The following is an 18,636-nucleotide window of genomic DNA, read 5'->3' as shown; positions in this document are numbered from 1 at the left end:
GCAGTGGCTTCTCTTGTTGCAGAGCATGGGCTCTAGGCGCACGGGCTTCAGTAGTTGTGGCACGCAGGCTCAGTAGTTGTGGCTTGTGGGCTCTAGAGCGTAGGCTCAGTAGTTGTGGTGCACGGGCTTAGTTGCTCCCCGGCATGTGGTATCTTCCTGGACCAGGGCTCGAACCCGTGTCCCCTGCATTGGCAGGAGGATTTTTAACCACTGCGCCACCAGAGAAGTCCCCCCAGTGTCTTCTATCTTCTATAACCTGATCTCAGATACTACATACCATCACTTCTGCCATATTCTGTTGGTCATACAGACCAGCTCTGGTGCCTTGTGGGAGGGGACATCCTATCACTTTGCTATATTATTGGAATCATAGTGACAAGATGCTACCACAGTTCTAGCCATTCCACTACACACATCACAACATCTAGCAGAAGAAAAAATTGACCCCGCATCGTTTAAGAGTAAGCAGCTTTTCCAGAGCCCCCTCACCAGAATTCTCTTTGTTTCTCATTGGCCAGAACTGGGTCACATGCATATGCCTACACAGATCACCAGAGAGGGGAGTAGGCTCATGATGTTGACTTAGGCTAGGTGGTGTTGACCTGACTCACCTGGGAGAGAAATGGACATAAGAACAGTCAGGGCTCTGCCCTCCTGCAGGAATAGCTGTGGGATGTTAGGTGATAGTGCAACTTTGTTAACATTTCTCCAGTGTTTATTGTACTCCACACACCCTTTCAAGGTATGTCAAGCTTTATCACACTTGTTGCCTACAACAACCCTATGAATCTTACTTTACAGATAGGAAACTGAGACTTACAGCGGAAGTAATTTGCTCAGGGTCACATGGCTAGTACTTGATGGGACTGACATTCAGACTCAGGTCTTTTCTGTCATCTCTGCATATGCTGTTAAATTCTGTACAGAACAGCTGCAAGAGAAACTGAAGCCTGAGGTCCTGCTCTCAGTTTAATTGGAGAGGTCAGAGGTCAGGGAGGTTGAGGAAGGAGAAGCACACATTGCTTAGAGGTAGCCATGGTGACCCCATTTTTATAGGGGTCACCCTATAAAGCATAAAAGCCAACTTATAGGATTTCATAAGGCACTTGAAATAAGTATCTGTAGGTCATTAATTTGAATTATGAAAGAAATGAGAAACTGGTATCTGAAAGGAATTATTAATCAAACATTTTTTTCAATTTATTTTATTACCTGTGTATTATGACAACAATAAAAGAGGAAATGAAAACAGAATATCCATAATCTCACCCCCATACAATATCAGCTGTTTATTTTTGTTTTTCCCTTCCCCTTCTTGTCCCAAGAAAACCGAGGGTTTAGGTAGCAGACTGAGATGAGCTGAAGGCATGCGGAGGATGGGGGAGGAGAGTGCCTAGGAACTGGCCGGCTCAGAGCTTTACAAGGAGGGACAGTATTCAGTGACCGTGGTATGCAATAGGCGAAGCCAAGGTTGGATGAGAGCACCAGCCTGGGGGCTCCAGTCTTGGTCCACCAGGAGGCCAAGCAGTGCATTCAGTGGGGAATGAATAAAGGACAAGGTTTTGAATGTCTGATAAGGGAAGGTTCTGAGAAGTCAGGGAAGGCAAATTAAAGCTTCGCTGAGCCACTAGCAAAGGGCAGATGGACATGAATTGCATAAGCAATGTTTTATTTTGCTTAAGTTTAATTTGTTTTACTATATAATACATATTTTATTATATATATGTGTATATTTTAAATGTAACTTATTTTTAATACATTCACATGGCACAAAATTTGAAAGGTACCAAGAACTGCTTAATGAAAACTCTTCTATCTGTCCCCTGCCACCCAGCTCTTCTCAACCAGAAGCAACTAATGTTACCAGTTTTCTTATATCTCTTTCCAGAGATAGTTTATCATAACAGCGATTACATATGTAATTCTCTACCCTGGTCCCCCATCCCCATTTAAAAAATTTATATAAACAGTAGCATACTATTCAAACTGTTCTGCCCTATGCCTTAACTCCCCTTTTAATAAAAGTGTGCCTTCCAAGCAGTTTTTATGACCCAAGAATAAAAATGGAAAAGTATACAGTGAGGGGATAACTTGGTGAAAATCCAGGGTAATCCAGGATGCTGGAAAAAGCATCATTGAATTAACTTATAGGCCTGATTGGAGAAAGATTCTAGTTACAGCCAGGACAGGGTCCACAGGGAAGGAGAGAATGGTAGGTGTTCAGGGCTTGGATGATTTAGAAGACAAGGAGGTTGAGGTGAGGAAGAAGTATCAGGAGACTCCGGATATGTAGTAATGTCTAAGGAACTGGCTTTTTTATTATTTTAAACATGTCCCACAGAAAGAAATACATTTTACCTAGTGACCAGGATACATGTTTGTGTGTGTGTGTGTCTGTGCTTAATTTTACTACGTTCAATGTTTTCTGTTATTTTCTATTCCATTTTATTTCCTCAAAAATGTGCTGATCATACCCATAAAGTAGATTCCATGACCCATTTATGGGTTTTGACCCAAATTTGAAAGACACTGTAAATTAAGTTGTAGCTTTGTTAGTTTGTAGTTGATGTAGAAGAGTCACCATCAGGGAGGGTAAAACCCATGAATGGAGGAAGGTGCAGAGTAACCGGTGTGAGGGTGAAGGTTCTGGGAGTGCTGGTGGGGAATGGATACAAAGGGGAGAAGACAGGCAAATACCGGATGGTGAAACTGGATAAAAATAGTGGTGGCTCAGGGATTCCAAAGTGGCCCTGAAGGTCAAAAGGAAGCAGCCCCACTCTTAACTCCTGTGCCTGTTGAGTCACAGGATTAGACAAAGGAAGGCTGCCAGTTGGACAGCAGCGCGAGTGTGGTTTGTATGGACACGGTCAAGGCTCTCTTTTGGAAGGAGCTATAATTAAGGAAATACATTTCATTTAAATAGAAAGTGCTCTGCATGAGAACAGGGAATTCCATAGGACACAACATGGAGGGAACAGAGGTGACCTTGTAGAGAAAGGGATGGGGTTCCCTGAGGGAAGGGGTTTATGCCCAGAGCGGCCGGGAGAAGTAGTTATAGGGGAAGCAGTAAGTAGGGTCATATTTTGAGGGAGGAGCTCAAGGATGAGAGGACGTTGTCTTTTGGGGAGCAGTGCAAGCTGAAGGAGGAAGGACCAAGTACAAAGAGGGAAGAGGGGCAAGAGGAGAAGCAGTTTTGTTGTTGTTGTTGTTGTTGTTTTGTGGTACGTGGGCCTCTCACTGTTGTGGCCTCTCCCGTTGCAGAGCACAGGCTCCGGACGCGCAGGCTCAGCGGCCATGGCTCACAGGCCCAGCCGCTCTGTGGCATGTGGGATCTTCCCGGACCGGGGCACGAACCCGTGTCCCCTGCATCAGCAGGCGGACTCTCAACCACTGCACCACCAGGGAAGCCCAAAGAGCAGTTTTAACAGTTCAGGGAATCGGCACATTCAGGCAGCTGATCTAAATGAAATCGCTCCAGGGAAGTTTCCTTAGGAATTATTCCTATGCCCAAATGGTGCAGACCAGGGGTCCATGAGTAGATTTCAAGTAGTCCACCAACTTGTATAGAAGTTTCTTTATTTATAACAGAAATTTAGCATTGATTTAAGGTATGACTGTAGGGAACAGTGACTTTGTCACCAGCTGAAGTCACATGCTCATATCACATTAAGTTGTTGCAGTATCTCGAAATTCCAGCAATGACCAGAAACAACACGTTATACCAGTTTCTTGTGTCACTCATCATACTTTGAAATTATGGTGATTATTAGATTCATTGCTATGTTTTGCTATTCAGTGCTTTATAAAGAAGTACATATATTATTATATCATAGATTCAGGGGGTTTTATATTATATAATATATTATTAATATATTTATATATTAATTTATATTATAAATTAATGTATTTATTAATATGATAAACTTCATAGTCCTGTGTATTTACGTTCAAAGAAAACATTGGAAGCTGCTGCCGTAGAAGGATCTCTTCACCCCTGTGGAGATTTGGGGCTTAGAGAGCTGAGGAGTCTTTACCGGTTCTGATCACATGCCTATATGGAGAGTACTTGCAAATGCCTTACTCTGCCTGACGGAAAAGGGACTGGACTCTGTTTCAGGGACCAGCTGTGTGTGTGTGCGCACGTGTGTGTGTGTGTGTGCACGCATGTGTACATGTGTATGCGTTCTGAAAAATAAATACATGGATGAGATAGTTCTCTTAAATTTTGCTTTAAATAAGTAGAATTTTAAGCTGTTACATCAAAATATCATATTAATTTGAAGGATAGTCTTATTCTCATTTCTTGTGATAGGATTATCTGATATTAAAGTTTGGTTATATACCTTCCATTTAGTATGCTAAGAAGAAAGTTACTAAAAAACACTGTATGTTTGTGTATATTCCAAAGGACCAGTGTTTCTTGATCACCGAGATGAGCTTGAAGGAACATACAAGGTTTATTGCCAGAATCATGATGAGGCCATCTCATTGCTGGAAATATATGAGAAGGATGAGAAGATCCAGAAGCATCTTCAGGACTCCTTGGCAGATCTTAAGTAGGAGTTTTGAGCACTTCATTCCATCATAGCTCTTTAGTTCTGCCTTTTGGAAGTCACTCCCATATCTATGTCTAGATTTCTTATGACATCTATGGATCTATCATATTTTAAACATAAGTGATACATTATTGTAGGTCCTGTTATGTTACTTGCCTTTTCCCATTCTATATCATGGAAATCTTAAGTAGCTTCCTATTTGTAGTTTTATCCATTAAAATCACTTTTATCTATACACACAAAGTATTAAGTTAGCATTTTCAGGTAAGAAGCTGCCAGGGAGATAGTTTGGTCCAAATGAGAGAAAAGGTAAGAAGATAAAGTCAGTTATCCTTGACCATCAGGTGAGAGTCTCCTGTCTTAGGGAGGCAGGCTATAAGGATATAATATACGTCTAAGTAGGTCAAAGTGAAGTTAAGGGCTTATTGACTTTTTTTAATAGACTAGATAAGCCACCATAGACATTCACAATTCCCCTTCTATCCCATGTGGTTTTTGTCTGCCCAGCTAATAGGCATTAGTTGGACTAATATGTTCTGAGAGGAATGTGAAAATCAGCATCAGTATTTTCTTTAATCAACTGTTTCTTCTTTTCATGTTCACTGCCCTGTAGGAGCCTGTACAATGAATGGTAAGTTCTTGCCACTTGATGCAGAAGCTCGTTTCATTATTTTCTTCCTTTATAGACAGAAACCTAGAAGTAGACCTGCCTTGCTGTATTTTCCTCCATAGCACTTACCACCAAATGACACTTCATATAATGTTTGTTTGATTATTGTCTGCCTCTTTCAACCAGGGCAGGGACTTTTCTGGGTCACTACTAAATCCGCAGCACCTAGAGCACTGCCTGGTATTTATTAGGTGCCCAGTAAATGTGAATGAATGAAGTTGGGAAGTAGGGTGAACGAACGGAGCTATATTAGGAATAACAGATACTACCTGTAGGCCATGTGTTACTGACAGTTGACTGAAGTCTCTGTTTTTCCTTCTCTTGAAGGGGATGCACAAATTATATTAACCTGGGCTCCTTCCTCATCAAACCAGTGCAGAGAGTAATGCGCTACCCACTGCTGCTGATGGAGTTGCTGAATTCCACCCCCGAATCCCACCCAGATAAAGTGCCTTTAACCAATGCAGTCCTTGCAGTCAAAGAAATCAACGTTAACATTAATGAATATAAACGTCGAAAGGACCTGGGTAAGAAAAGCATACTTGCTGAAAAGGAGGTATAACCTGGAGAATGTTCTCCTTCTCAAAAGAATTAATTACTTCACCAGAGGTGGACAAGCAGGTGGTAGGTAATAGGGCTGTGATGAAGAAATGGTAATAGAATTTGGGGAAAATGAGATAATGAAAGAAAAAAAGCAGTGATAATAATAAAAGCACAACCATGCATGTTGGAAATAAGGCATCTGTCATAAAGCTTATAGCAATGAGTCTTTCCTAAGAGATAAAAAGACCTATTAGAGAATGGCTGATCAGGAGAGTTCCTTCAAGCATGAGTGATTGCCTTCTCAACTCATTGAAGGCAGTCCTTTTCAGTCCATGCTTATACGTGTTTGCCTCGCACGTCTGGTTGGATATTTTAGTGTTTCCACTTAAGCTAGAACTTTTCTGTGTTCTTTCAGAAGACCCGGGTTTGCCCACCTCCCTGGTCCCATCAGTTCTGCCTCTGGTCTGTGCCCCTCCCCTCCCCCACAGAACTGTGCAGTCAGTTGCCAAACACCCTCTCTTTCTTTATAATATAGAACAAACTGAACCATTTCTTTTGTCTCATCAAATCTCTTGTCGAGGCTTTGATTTTGAACACTCGATGAGTATAGCATGGTGACTGTGCTAAACTGATTTACTATTCATATCCTCAAAGAATCTATAATATAACCTCTTTGCCTGTCTCTCCACTATTCTCCATATTTATCTAAAATCATTTTCCCCTTCTGCTTCAGCCATGACGCCCGTGTTTAATGTTGACTGTGGATGTTAAAGCTCTCTGGCCATCTAGCCCTTTGTCTTGGTTCATATCTCCTCATGTAATGTCATCTTCATCTCCTAAAACCGTAAAGTGTGCCTTTTTGCTACAACCCAGCCTTCCCTTGCTACCCTTTTACTCTTATTTCCAGGCTTTTCTGCAGACTGTGCCTGATGCATGACACATAGATTAATCAAAAACTCCTGCATAGCATTTCACTATGTGAGACGATTGTATATAAATATCTCATTTGTATATGAGACCATTTAAGGTGGTCTTATAAGTCAGGTACTGTTACTTTCTATATCTTATTGGAAAGGAAAATGGGGCTCAGAGAAGTTAAGTGGCTTATTTAAGGCCACACTTTTTTTTTTTTTTTTTTTTTTTTTTTTTTGGCCATACCACATGGCTTGCAGGACCTTAGTTCCCTGACCAGGGATTGAACCCAGGCCCCGGCAGTGCAAGTGCAGAGTCCTAACCACTGTACCACCAGGGAATTCCCTAAGGCCACACCTTGATGAAATGACAGACCCAGGCACTGAACTCAGAGGTTTCCTTGAGTCCAAATCTTAGGTTCTGTTCCTTACACCTCTGCGACCTTCTTTCCTCATCTCTAACCTTCTCCAGTCTGCGCACAGTCTCTGCTGTTCTCCAGGTATCCGATCTGTCCATAAATGGTGATTTGGATTAATGTTTTGTGTACTCAGTTATAAGCTCATTGAAAACAAGCACTAGCTCTGGTTTGGGCTGTTAGTCTCATTTGTAGTCTGTCCATGCTCAGAAGAGGGCTCTCTTCACTCACCAATTTGACTTACTCCCCAGTCCTCAAGTACCGAAAGGGTGATGAAGATAGCCTCATGGAGAAAATTTCCAAACTGAACATCCACTCCATCATCAAGAAATCCAACCGGGTTAGCAGTCACCTGAAGCACCTCACTGGCTTTGCCCCACAGGTGAGGTTCCTGTGCTTGAAGGTTCAGCCTGTCTTTGGCTGCTTCTCAGGGCTCCACAGGGCAGCCTGCATGGTGTGAATTGGCAAGATTCCCCTCTTAGTACCTCTCCTGGTGTTTGCTAGGTGGTGGATACAGGACCCTGCAGCTACTGTTTATTTAAATCCATCCACCCAACCCTCCATCCGAGCCTTGGTGAGCTGCTTACAGTGTGTATAAAGGCAAATCAGGAGGCCAAATCGGTCATCATGTAATAGTTATCATGGTTTTAGACACCCATAAGGAGCTTATAATCTATTTGGGGAGACAAAATTAAAATTATAGACATGTTAAGCTAGAAGGGATTTAAGAGATCATCTTGTTCAACACCATATGTCACACATGAGGAAATGTAAAGTCTAAGGTTTGAGTGATTTGTAAAACAGTTATCAACAGAGTAGATCCAGTCTCCAGACTTCATGCACTGAACCATGTGTATGTGATACAGTCAGTGGAAAATACTAGCTAAAGAATCAGTTGCTAAGCTTTGTAGTTTGTTCTCTACACGCTGTGGTACTTAAGAAAACTGGAGCTCCGTGAGAATGTGCTTCATGTTGGCAAGAGATTTAATCTGAGCCTTAAAGGAGAGGGGCAGGTTTGGCATAGGGAGAGAGGAGGGCAAACCAGGCAGGGCAACAATACTGGTGAAGCAAGCAACCTGACCAGCAAAGGCTTTCCATCAGGAACAGAGGGGGTCAGTTAGAGCCAGGAGGGCCTGTGTGTACTTAGGAGCTCTGTCAAATCCAATTCAGTATGATTCAGGGAAACAGCAAAGGCTTAAAATTTCAACAAAAGATGCTTTTAAGAAAGATGCTTTTGCCAATAAGATCTATTGAGGGAGAGTCCCAATTTGCTAACAGCCCTTATTTATTTTGAACAGATTAAAGATGAAGTATTTGAAGAAACAGAGAAAAACTTCCGAATGCAAGAAAGATTGATCAAATCTTTTATCCGAGACCTGTCTCTCTACCTCCAGCATATCCGGGTGAGTAAAGACATCACTCTCATTAGAATCACATACAGTGGGGAATTCCCTGGTGGTCCAGTGGTTAGGACTCGGCGCTTTCACTGCCATGGGCCTGAGTTCAATCCCTGGTCAGGGAACTAAGATCCCAGCCAAAAAAAAAAAACAAAAAAAAAATAACATATGGTGTAATTCCATCTGCTCTCCTGTTCATCCAGCATATTGCTTAATGAATGTGGAATAACCTGGACTCAAATGACCTGTATGCCATGACAAACTTTTTGTTGGGATTCTTACAGGTATAAATACTGAACGAATATCCTCCTGTTATTGTTTTATTTATTTATTTATTTGGTTGCAGCAGGTCTTAGGTGCGGCAGGCGAGCAAGTTTTGGCTCGTCAACTCCTTAGTTGCGACACGTGGGCTCCTTAGTTGTGGCACGTGAACTCTTAGTTGCGGCATGAGTGTGGGATCTAGTTCCCTGACCAGGGATCAAACCTGGGCCCCCTGCATTGGGAGCATGGAGTCTTAACCACTGTGCCACCAGGGAAGACCCTCTTACAGGTTATTTAAAAGTTAAACAACGTCAGAAGATCAGCACTGTTGTATTCATAGTAAAGGGACCTAGCTCTTTCCTCCCTCTCTTTCGATCTTCATCACCCTTTTTTCCCCCTGTATCCTGTACCCAGTTATAGAAGAAGCACGTGACAGTTCGTTTTGTCAAAATCATTTTGAAGATCAAATAGTAAGAGAATGGTTCCTGTGGGGTGTGCTTCCTAATAATAATATTTATTTACAACTGTACATAGGCCTCTAAGGTTGTTAGAGCCATGAATAGGTCTAGAGAGTTGGAAGAACTTGGGAGATCAGGCGGGCCCTGGTCTTCCTTCCCTCAGGCAGTGCTTCCTTCATGAAATCAGAACCAGGACTAGAATCCTTTCTCTTAATACCTGTAATTTCTCTGTTGATTTAATAGAATAGTGTTTATATAAGTATACCATATACCCCTGTCCCTCACACAGGAAAATCTCATCCCATGAAACAAATAATTTCCTTTAAAAGAGATCCTTTGCTTTTAAAAAATCATTATTGTTATTATTATTATAATTTTTTAACTAAGTAAAATGGTACAAAATTCAAAAACTACCAAAGGGATAAGTATAAAGTAAAAATAACTCCTCCCCCTCCCCTGTCTCCTAGTCATCTATAGAGGCGGACACATCTATCCGATTCTTCTGTCAAGATATTTGTGTGAGGGAGAGAGAGAGACACACATGCACTGTTGAGCATCTTGGTTTTTGCATTTTGGAAATCGTTCCATATTTGCACACACAGAGCTGCCTTGTTCTTTTTTACAACTGCATAGTATTTAATTGTTATGGACATGCCATAATAAATTTAACTAGTCCCCATTGATGGATGTTTAAGTTGTTGCTAAAAATTAGAAACATTGGCACGAGAAATATCCTTGCACGTAGATCATTTTTCCGATCTATGTGAGTATATCTGAAGGCCAGAGTACTAGATTTTCTGAGCCAAATCATATAGCAATGCAAATTTCATAGATATCATACCAGTGAAAACTCCCCACCAGCAACGTATGAAACAGTTTCCCCATCCCTTGCTAACATACAGTGTTATCAAAATCAAAATGTCTTATCTTTGCAGGCAAGAAAGGTAAAAATCGCTATTTTAATAGAGTTTGAATTTACATTTCTTATATTCTGAATGAAGTTGAGGATATTTTCATATGTTTAAATCATTATATTTCTTTTTCTGTGATTTATCTATATTTGGGGGCACTTATTTATTGATTTATTGTTCTTTTTCTTATTGACTGGTAGTACCTTTGTATATGTTGGAGAAAAGAGCCCTTCTTCTGAGATGCTGGCTTACAAATACCCCCTGCCCCAGTTTGTTGACTTTTGAATTTGCTTAAAATGTTTTCTCTGTGTAGAAGAGTTTTATTTTTGTATAGTCTAACTAAACTTTTATGGTTTCTTAGTTCTGTGTCATACTTTAAAAGGTCTTTCCCATTCCAAGATAATTTTAAAAAGATGTCCTTTGTTCCAGTACTTTTATCATTTTATTTTTTTATATTAAAGTCATCAATCTAGCTGGAATTTACATTAATATATAAGGTTTGAGGTAGGAATCCAGCTTCTTGTTTTTTATCTAGTTATCTGTCATTATCATTTATTGAGTAATACCCACTGATTTGAAGTGCTTCCGACACTTCTTTTAAATAGCAAACTCTCTCCCTTCATGTTTTGAAAATGTGATCAAGTGAAAATGAGGGCTTATAAGACTTTCCAGGAACACATTGGCTTAAAGAGAGAGATTTGACCAAGTATGGTTCCCTTGCCTTAGGACTTTACCCTACAATTCCTCTAATTTTGATATCTCCCTATTGGCTATTTTCTCCCCGTGTGTAGCAAATATACACCTGAGCACCCAACTCTTAAAAAGGCTTGTCTCCCTAGCACTGGGTGACAGCCCTTGGATGGGCAGGTCAGTTTGGTTCTGACTGCTAACTGCTATCTAGGATGAATGATGGAGGCTAGAAGTTCTGTCTGGTCTTACCTGTGTTTGTAACTGGCTGCAGGAATCGGCATGTGTGAAGGTGGTGGCTGCCGTGAGCATGTGGGATGTGTGCATGGAGAAGGGACACAGAGACTTGGAACAGTTCGAGAAGGTGCATCGCTACATCAGTGACCAGCTCTTCACAAATTTTGTAAGTGACTCTTCAGCCCACTTTTTTCAGGCTGGGCCTCTTCCCAGGGTTCTCTCTAACATCCAGCTCATGGAAAAGTTAATTCCATAGAGACACGCTTCCATGGACCAGGAGTCCTAGTGTCCTTTAGCTAAGTTCATATCAGAATTTTATATTCAGAACCTGACTTTCAGTCAGCTGAAAGGATAGATAGGACCTGCATGTATGCAAATAGATTTTTTTATAGCTTGTGATCAGCCCAGTTTCAGGCGATAAAGGAAAACAAGGAAATTTAATCTGGTATCACTACTGATAACTGATCAAAAGAAAACAACTAAAGAACTAATAACTTAAAACGGAATATTTATGCATAGTTAAGAGATTAACAAATAGATTTTTGAAATGGCACAAACTATTTTGTAAAGACTACTAAATGCCAAATTGCTTGGGAAATTCTAAATATATATTCTCTATATATCTCCTGAGTTGAAATGGGTGGGCTTTGATAGTTTCTTGGAGATCTCTGGATGCTTGAAGCATCTTTAGAAAACACTGGGGGAACTTGGGGGAACATACAGTTATTCTAACAGTAGCATCTTATTAAAAGTAATTTACTAAGTACCTATTTATGTTCTTTTGTGTCAGTATTGTGCCCTCTATGTCTATCCCTCTAGAAAGAATTAGACAAAAACTTTTGAAAAGTGAAAACAGATTATTACTAAGTAGGTATGAGTAGAAGACGTATGATGGGTGTGTGAAAGTTTCTCTACCCTAGATTTATGTAACAACTAAATCTTTTTTAAAATTTATTTTTAATTGATGTATAGTTAAATTACAATGTTACGTTAATTCTGTACAGCAAAGTGACTCAGTTACACATATATATGCATTCTTTTTTATATTCTTTTCCATTTTGTGTTTTTTTGGTTTTTTTTTACACCAAAGGAAAATTTATTAAAGTATAGATTACTGGTTATTTAAAAATACATGAGAAAAGACAAACATACAAAGGCATTATCATACAACTGATTTCTAAACTCAATACTTTTGAAATACAAAACAGTGATCATTACCTCCAAAAGTCAGTTTGAAACAAATTGATTTTTAAGTTGGTATTATAATTCTTTTCACTCAATTTTGCTTACAGATGTTATAGGTTTTTCAGTTTCGTCACATATCAGAACTGTTTTTGACATGTTTACTTCTCCAAGTAGAATATAGTTATTTCTTGCAATTAATGTCAGCAACTATAGAAAGCTTCTCTTAAGTCACAAGGATTCAATATGGTTGCTGCTTTGGAAATAGTTACCATTCTGAATTATCTATACTAAGACTCGTGTATTGACAGGCAAAATATTAATGGGCAAAGTATGGAGATTGAGAGCAGGAGGACTAAGAAAAGATATCTTTTACTGCAGACCTGCTAAAAAAAGACTCCATGATTTACTCTGATAATACTGCTAGAGAAGCATTTTCTGCCAGATCACAGGTTGGCTATGTAGCTGTACATTTTAAATTTCCATCGCTAAAGAATGGCAGACTTCAACAATTAGATTGCTCAACCAAATAAGCAGAACTTTAAGGTACCATATACTTTAATTACGAGAAATAAATTATTTTCTTAATTGGTTTAGCAGCCTTGTATCTGGAAAGGCAGCAAAACCCACTTTATTCCAAAATTAGAAGGCCGACTCAGAGGGTGCTTCTAAGATGCCTAACTATCTTCTGTCATCAATCAGTCATGAAGGTGGACCTTCATGAACTCAGTAACTTAATAAATGTAAAAATGAACTCATCTATCAACACAGTGTTGCGCCTGCAAAACCAAAAAAGTACATTCATAAGGTAGGAACTGGTTTGTATAAAACGAGGGTATATATCCTCTTATATAACACAAGAGGAATATGCATGGTAATAAAAACAATCTATAATAAACTGGTAAAGAAATGATTCTGGTTTACATGTAACTGTGCTTAAACTGACCATGACTGAATGATTAAACATTTTCTTCTCGTAACATAATGCCCATTCATTATGAGCTAAGCTGGACTTAGTTTTAGTTTCTTATAAATCTCTTATTTCCTTGGATTTATCTACTACACCCTTACTTTATAGCCATTTAACTTATAAGCTAGGCCTGCCCAGCCTGCCTCTAAAGCCCCTCTTCAGAAGGATCCCAGATGCATTAAACAGAGGCATCTTCTCGTAAGAATCTGCACTTCAAAACACCATATGAAGAGCCAGCAATTGGCTCTCCAATGTAGCTACCTCTCATTTCACATTATCACAGAAACAGTGCAGTTTACTAACCACTCCTTCCTTACAGAAAACTCAGTAGCTGTAAAAATTTTTGTTCATTTCAGAACACATTTCAATACTTATTAATTCCAAAGATCCGAATACCATGTAGCTGTGGCATTTTGGGAATTAGCACACTCAGGAGAGAAGCTGTGTTTAAGATGAAGTGAGTTGGATCATACTTCGTGTAGAAACTTGCCAGAAAGTATAGAATTATTGGAGAAATTGTGAAAAACTTCCTTGAAGGTGTAAACTGTACTCCATAGTCCAGTTGTTCCCAGTGAGTTAGGAGCCTCGCTTTACCCTGGTCAGGAGTTTCAAATGGTGTTCCTTTTACTGCATACAGAAATACATACATGCCCAGATTATGTATAACATTTGTTAAGGTCCAAGCAACAGGAACACTGAAGAAGGGAATACTGAGTAAAACGATATGAAGCAAGCCAACTCCCAAAGCATATGTCAGCCACATACCCCGGCTGTTCATTACACGGGTATTTGGATTCACCTCACTGTGGGCAGCTCCAACATTCATGTTTGCGCCACCGCCCCACTCCCGGCGGCTGGCTGGCTTGGAACAGTATCAGCTCCACGGCGGCTGCAGGGCTGACGGCAGCATCTCCTCCATTATGGTTTATTGCAGGATATTGAATATAGTTCCCTGTGCTACACAGTGGGACCTTATTGTTTGTCCATTCTCTATATACCAGTTTGCATCTGCTAATCCCCAACTCCCAATCCAACCCTCTCCCACCTCCTTCCCCCTTGGCAGCCACCAGTGTATTCTCTATGTCCCTGATTTTATTTCTGCTTCATAGATAGGTTCATTTGTGTCATATTTAATTAATTTATTTATTTTTTGCTGCATTGGGTCTTTGTTGGCTGCACGCGTGCTTTCTGTAGTTGCAGCAAGCGGGGGCTACCCTTTGTTGCAGTGCATGGGCTTCTCATCGGGTGGCTTCTCTTGTGGTGGAGCACAGACTCTAGGTGCCTGGGCTTCAGTAGTTGTGGCACGTGGGCTTAGTTGCTCTGCGGCATGTGGGATCTTCCCGGACCAGGGCTCGAACCCGTGTTCCCTGCATTGGCAGGCAGATTGTTAACCACTACGCCACCAGGGAAGTCCTGTGTCATATTTTAGATTCCACGTATAAGTGGTATCATGTGTTATTTGCTTTGTCTTTCTGACTTACTTCACTTAGTATGATAATCTCTGGTTGCATCCATGTTGTTGCAGATGGCATTATTTCGTTCTTTTTTATGGCTGAGTAGTATTCCATTGTATATCTGTACCACATCTTCTTTATCAATTCGTCTGTCAACAGACATTTAGGTTGTTTCCATGTCTTGGCTATTGTGAATAGTGCTGCTGTGAACATAGAGGTGCATGTATCTTTTTGAATTATGGTTTTGTTTGGGTATATGGCCAGGAGTGGGATTGTCGGGTCATATGGTAATTCTATTTTTAACAACTAAATATTAAGTTAAATTCAAGTTATATATAGACACGTACACATAAGTGATACCAGACAGATGGTCACAAATGGGTTGTAATGCAAACATCATGTTATGTATGTAGTTTAGCATTTGTTATCAACTATGCAGCTATTTTGCACAGTCTTTGGCGTGAGCAAATTGTTGGGTGAAGAGTTATAAGCTGAGAAGCTTTGTGGAATATGTGCGTACATCTGGTGTCAGATAAGCAGAACACTGTCGGATCTGCGTGGGTTTAGCTTGTGCACTAGGAGCAGAGCAGGTGGTACAGGACATAACAAAATCCACCTGAAGAGAGTTTTGAGAATAACAAATTTGGGACACTGAACACCATGCCTTTCTCGTCCCCACAGAAGGAGAGGACAGAGCGGCTGGTCATCTCTCCCCTGAATCAGTTACTGAACATGTTCACGGGGCCCCACAAGCTGGTGCAGAAACGCTTTGACAAGCTTCTGGACTTCTATAACTGTACAGAACGGGCAGAGAAGCTGAAGGACAAGAAGACCCTGGAGGAGCTGCAGTCGGCCCGGAACAACTACGAGGCCCTGAACGCCCAGCTGCTGGACGAGCTGCCCAAGTTCCATCAGTACGCGCAGGGCCTCTTCAGCAACTGTGTGCATGGCTACGCCGAGGCCCACTGTGACTTCGTGCGCCAGGCGCTGGAGCAGCTGAAGCCGTTGCTCTCGGTGAGGCCCGCCCTCCCCATGGAGAAGTAGACTCCCAAGTTCTCCTGGAGTTTTTCTGGGAATACACAGCCAGGTTGTCAGAGACATTATTAAACTAGGTAGATTAAGTATGTCACTAGGTCAGGCCTGTCGGGAATCAGAATTCTTGATGCCTTGATGGAGCCGGGGAACCCGTGGCCTTTAAATGGCTCTCTTTCCACCCTGAGAGATCCCGGAGGAGCCAGCCAGCTCGGGCTGCGGGCACTGGGCTGCGGTGTTGGTGGCTTACACTTGAGGAGTTTTTTTTGTTTGTTTGTTTGTTTTTAAATTATTTTATTTTATTTATTTATTTTTGGCTGTGTTGTATCTTCATTGCTGCGTGCGGGCCTTCTCCAGTTGCAGTGAGCGGGGCTACTCTTGTTGGCTTCTCTTGTTGTGGAGCACCGGCTCTAGGCGGGTGGGCTTCAGTAAGTTGCAGCATGCAGGCTCAGTAGTTGTGGCTCACGGGCTCTAGAGCGCAGGCTCAATAGTCGTGGTGCATGGGCTTAGTTGCTCCACGGCATTTGGGATCTTCCAGGACCAGGAATCGAACCCATGTCCCCTGCATTGGCAGGCGGATTCTTAACCAGTGCGCCACCAGGGAAGCCCACACTTGAGGAGTTTTAAGGAGACTGTGCCAGTCCCGGGATCGTTCACGTGTGTTCTCTTCTTTCCTCTGTCTCTGCTCTCCCTGTGCATGGACTCCAGTTACTCAAAGTCACCGGCAGGGAAGGGAACCTGATTGCCGTCTTCCATGAGGAGCACAGCAGGGTCCTGCAGCAACTCCAGGTTTTCACCTTCTTCCCAGAGTCTCTTCCTGCCACCAAGAGGTCATTTGAGAGGAAAACTATGGACCGCCAGTCCACCCGAAAGCCGCTCCTGGGCCTGGTGAGTGGAACTGGAGAGGCTCATATGGCCTGGTGGTGAAGGTGTGAACTCCTGAGTGAGACCGCCTGGGTTCAGATCCCAGTTCTGACAATGACTCACTCTGTGTCCTTGAGCAAGTGCTTCATCGTTTTCCTCAGGTCTAAAACACAGATAATAGTTATACCTACATCATAGAGTTGTTTTGAGATTCAAATGAGTTAGAATATGTAAAACACTTGGACGTTGCCTGGCACTATTATTAGTTAGCATTATTCAAGTAAGCTATCATCATCATCATTATTATTATTAATATTGATGGACTCAGCTCTGTCTCTACAGATGAGCAATTTAATAGGAGTTTAAATATTTTATAATAATTGGAGAATAAAGGTTATTGAGTTCAAATCTATCATGCTCTCACTCATTCATTCCTTCATTCACTATCACTGGGCACCACTAGTGTGCCTCCTGGTACAGACGTCAAAATGCCCTCTGAAAAGCATTCTTGGATCCTATCCTATACAATGGAAGGAGTTAGTAATGGATTAATATTAGTACTTTGATCAGTCAGAGAAACTGGTTTAAGGGTATGTTAATTCTGCCAGGCTCCCTATTTTTGATCATGTATTGGAAAAGGTGGTTATCTAATATACTGCCAAACAGTTAATGGCTGACCACTTTTTAACCTGGAGTTATTTTCTTTTTGAACTCGATTCTTGCATATTCTGAAAAGTAGGGTTAGATATACCAGATTATATGGGGTAAAAATCTAAAAGACTGCTGATTTATCTGTGCTTACAATATTTTTGCCCCATGTAATCCCATAGACATTAATTTATAGGATCTAAAAGAGGGAATCAGATTTTTTAGTCACGTTTACTTTTTCTTATTTTTATGAATATTGTTTTTCTAGATATGAAGTCTAGATAAGGAAAGTCTCAGTTGTTTAGATTCATACAGTAAAATACAAGAAGATCTACTCATATTACTTAGATATTTTGATTCTTTAGGTGGCACTTTAATCACATATTTTTGTCACAGGATAACAGATGTAAAACTAAGGGTGTGTTAAATTTTCTTACTACAAAGGCACCAAAACGTGACCTAAGAGATTACGATTTTTACCTAGCCACATGGACTGACTCAGGCGCAAAGGCATCTAATGGGAGTGAGGAGCTGGCTGTCGTTGCCTCCATTTCTGAGACTGACAGCATATGGGATTAAATACAGCTGCTGGGATAACGGCCAGGAAGGGGTTTTGATGATTGCATTTCTTATATTGCCTTTCAGCCAAGTTACATGCTTCAGTCGGAAGAACTCCGGGCCTCCCTCTTGGCAAGGTATCCCCCTGAAAAGCTCTTCCAAGCAGAACGGAACTTCAATGCTGCCCAGGACCTGGACGTCTCACTTCTGGAAGGTGACCTGGTGGGTGTGATTAAGAAAAAGGACCCCATGGGCAGCCAGAACCGCTGGCTGATTGACAATGGAGGTAAGAACAGTAGGCGACAGATTACTGTAACTCTAGATGAGGAAAGAGTGATTTGGACTGTGCCTGAATCCTGGGTAGGCCAGAGTAAAATATGAGAGTGTTCGATTAAAGGCAAAAGCAACCTTAAAAGTTCTCTCCATCCCTAGAGAGTGTAATGCTCAAGTCATTACTGAAACAAAACCAGTCTTTGATTTTGTTTTTGTTTTTTAAAAATTCCAGAGGAGACTCCATTACTTACCTTGCAAGATCTTGCCTTGCTTTACCTTTACAGGCAGTGAATCCTGCCTGAAGGGTCCTTTGCCCTCTTGATCCTAACCTGAGTGAACCACAAGTTCTGTAGGTGTGTTTTGTGAGTGTATGAATTTAAAACCTGTAAGAAGGGGTTGTTTGCTTTTTGAGTCCCCCCCGCCCCCAACCAACAAACAATTTTACTTCATGACTGTTTAGGGAATGACTTTAAAAACAGCTTACAGGGCTTCCCTGGTGGCGCAGTGGTTGCGCGTCCACCTGCCGATGCAGGGGAACCGGGTTCGCGCCCCGGTCTGGGAGGATCCCACATGCCGCGGCGCGGCTGGGCCCATGAGCCAGGCGCGCT

The 18,636-nt window shown here is 41.4% G+C and overlaps 2 protein-coding genes and 1 non-coding gene across 13 annotated transcripts in view; 1 reads left to right on the top strand and 2 right to left on the bottom strand.

Annotated features, from left to right (window-relative positions):
• The window catches only part of DNMBP (dynamin binding protein), a 148,145-nt gene that overhangs the window by 87,111 nt on the left and 42,398 nt on the right, over positions 1-18,636 (top strand). For all 11 annotated transcript variants that reach the window (XM_028482042.1, XM_028482043.2, XM_028482045.2 and 8 more), the window contains 9 exons: positions 4,409-4,556; positions 5,170-5,187; positions 5,554-5,753; positions 7,348-7,478; positions 8,395-8,499; positions 11,085-11,213; positions 15,335-15,667; positions 16,394-16,573; positions 17,843-18,041. In XM_028482042.1, the coding sequence (XP_028337843.1) occupies positions 4,409-4,556; positions 5,170-5,187; positions 5,554-5,753; positions 7,348-7,478; positions 8,395-8,499; positions 11,085-11,213; positions 15,335-15,667; positions 16,394-16,573; positions 17,843-18,041 (1,443 nt within the window). The remainder of the gene's footprint in view (positions 1-4,408; positions 4,557-5,169; positions 5,188-5,553; positions 5,754-7,347; positions 7,479-8,394; positions 8,500-11,084; positions 11,214-15,334; positions 15,668-16,393; positions 16,574-17,842; positions 18,042-18,636) is intronic.
• On the bottom strand, positions 6,950-7,021 carry TRNAA-UGC (transfer RNA alanine (anticodon UGC)). The gene has a single exon. It is a non-coding gene; the product is annotated as a tRNA-Ala (tRNA).
• LOC102984467 (ORM1-like protein 1) lies at positions 13,564-14,265 on the bottom strand. Its single transcript, XM_055080813.1, has one exon. It carries the CDS (start codon positions 14,023-14,025, stop codon positions 13,564-13,566), a length of 462 nt encoding a protein of 153 aa, XP_054936788.1. The 5' UTR covers positions 14,026-14,265.

Source organism: Physeter macrocephalus, chromosome 20 (assembly GCF_002837175.3).
Source record: "Physeter macrocephalus isolate SW-GA chromosome 20, ASM283717v5, whole genome shotgun sequence".
NCBI lineage: Eukaryota > Metazoa > Chordata > Mammalia > Artiodactyla > Physeteridae > Physeter > Physeter macrocephalus.
The sequence above is the reverse complement of the archived record's forward strand: the minus strand, read 5'-3'. Positions and strand labels throughout refer to the sequence as shown.

Bases quoted from the DNA above. Each gene is read 5' to 3' on its own strand.
- LOC102984467 (XM_055080813.1), bottom strand. From the start codon at position 14,025: ATGAATGTTGGAGCTGCCCACAGTGAGGTGAATCCAAATACCCGTGTA.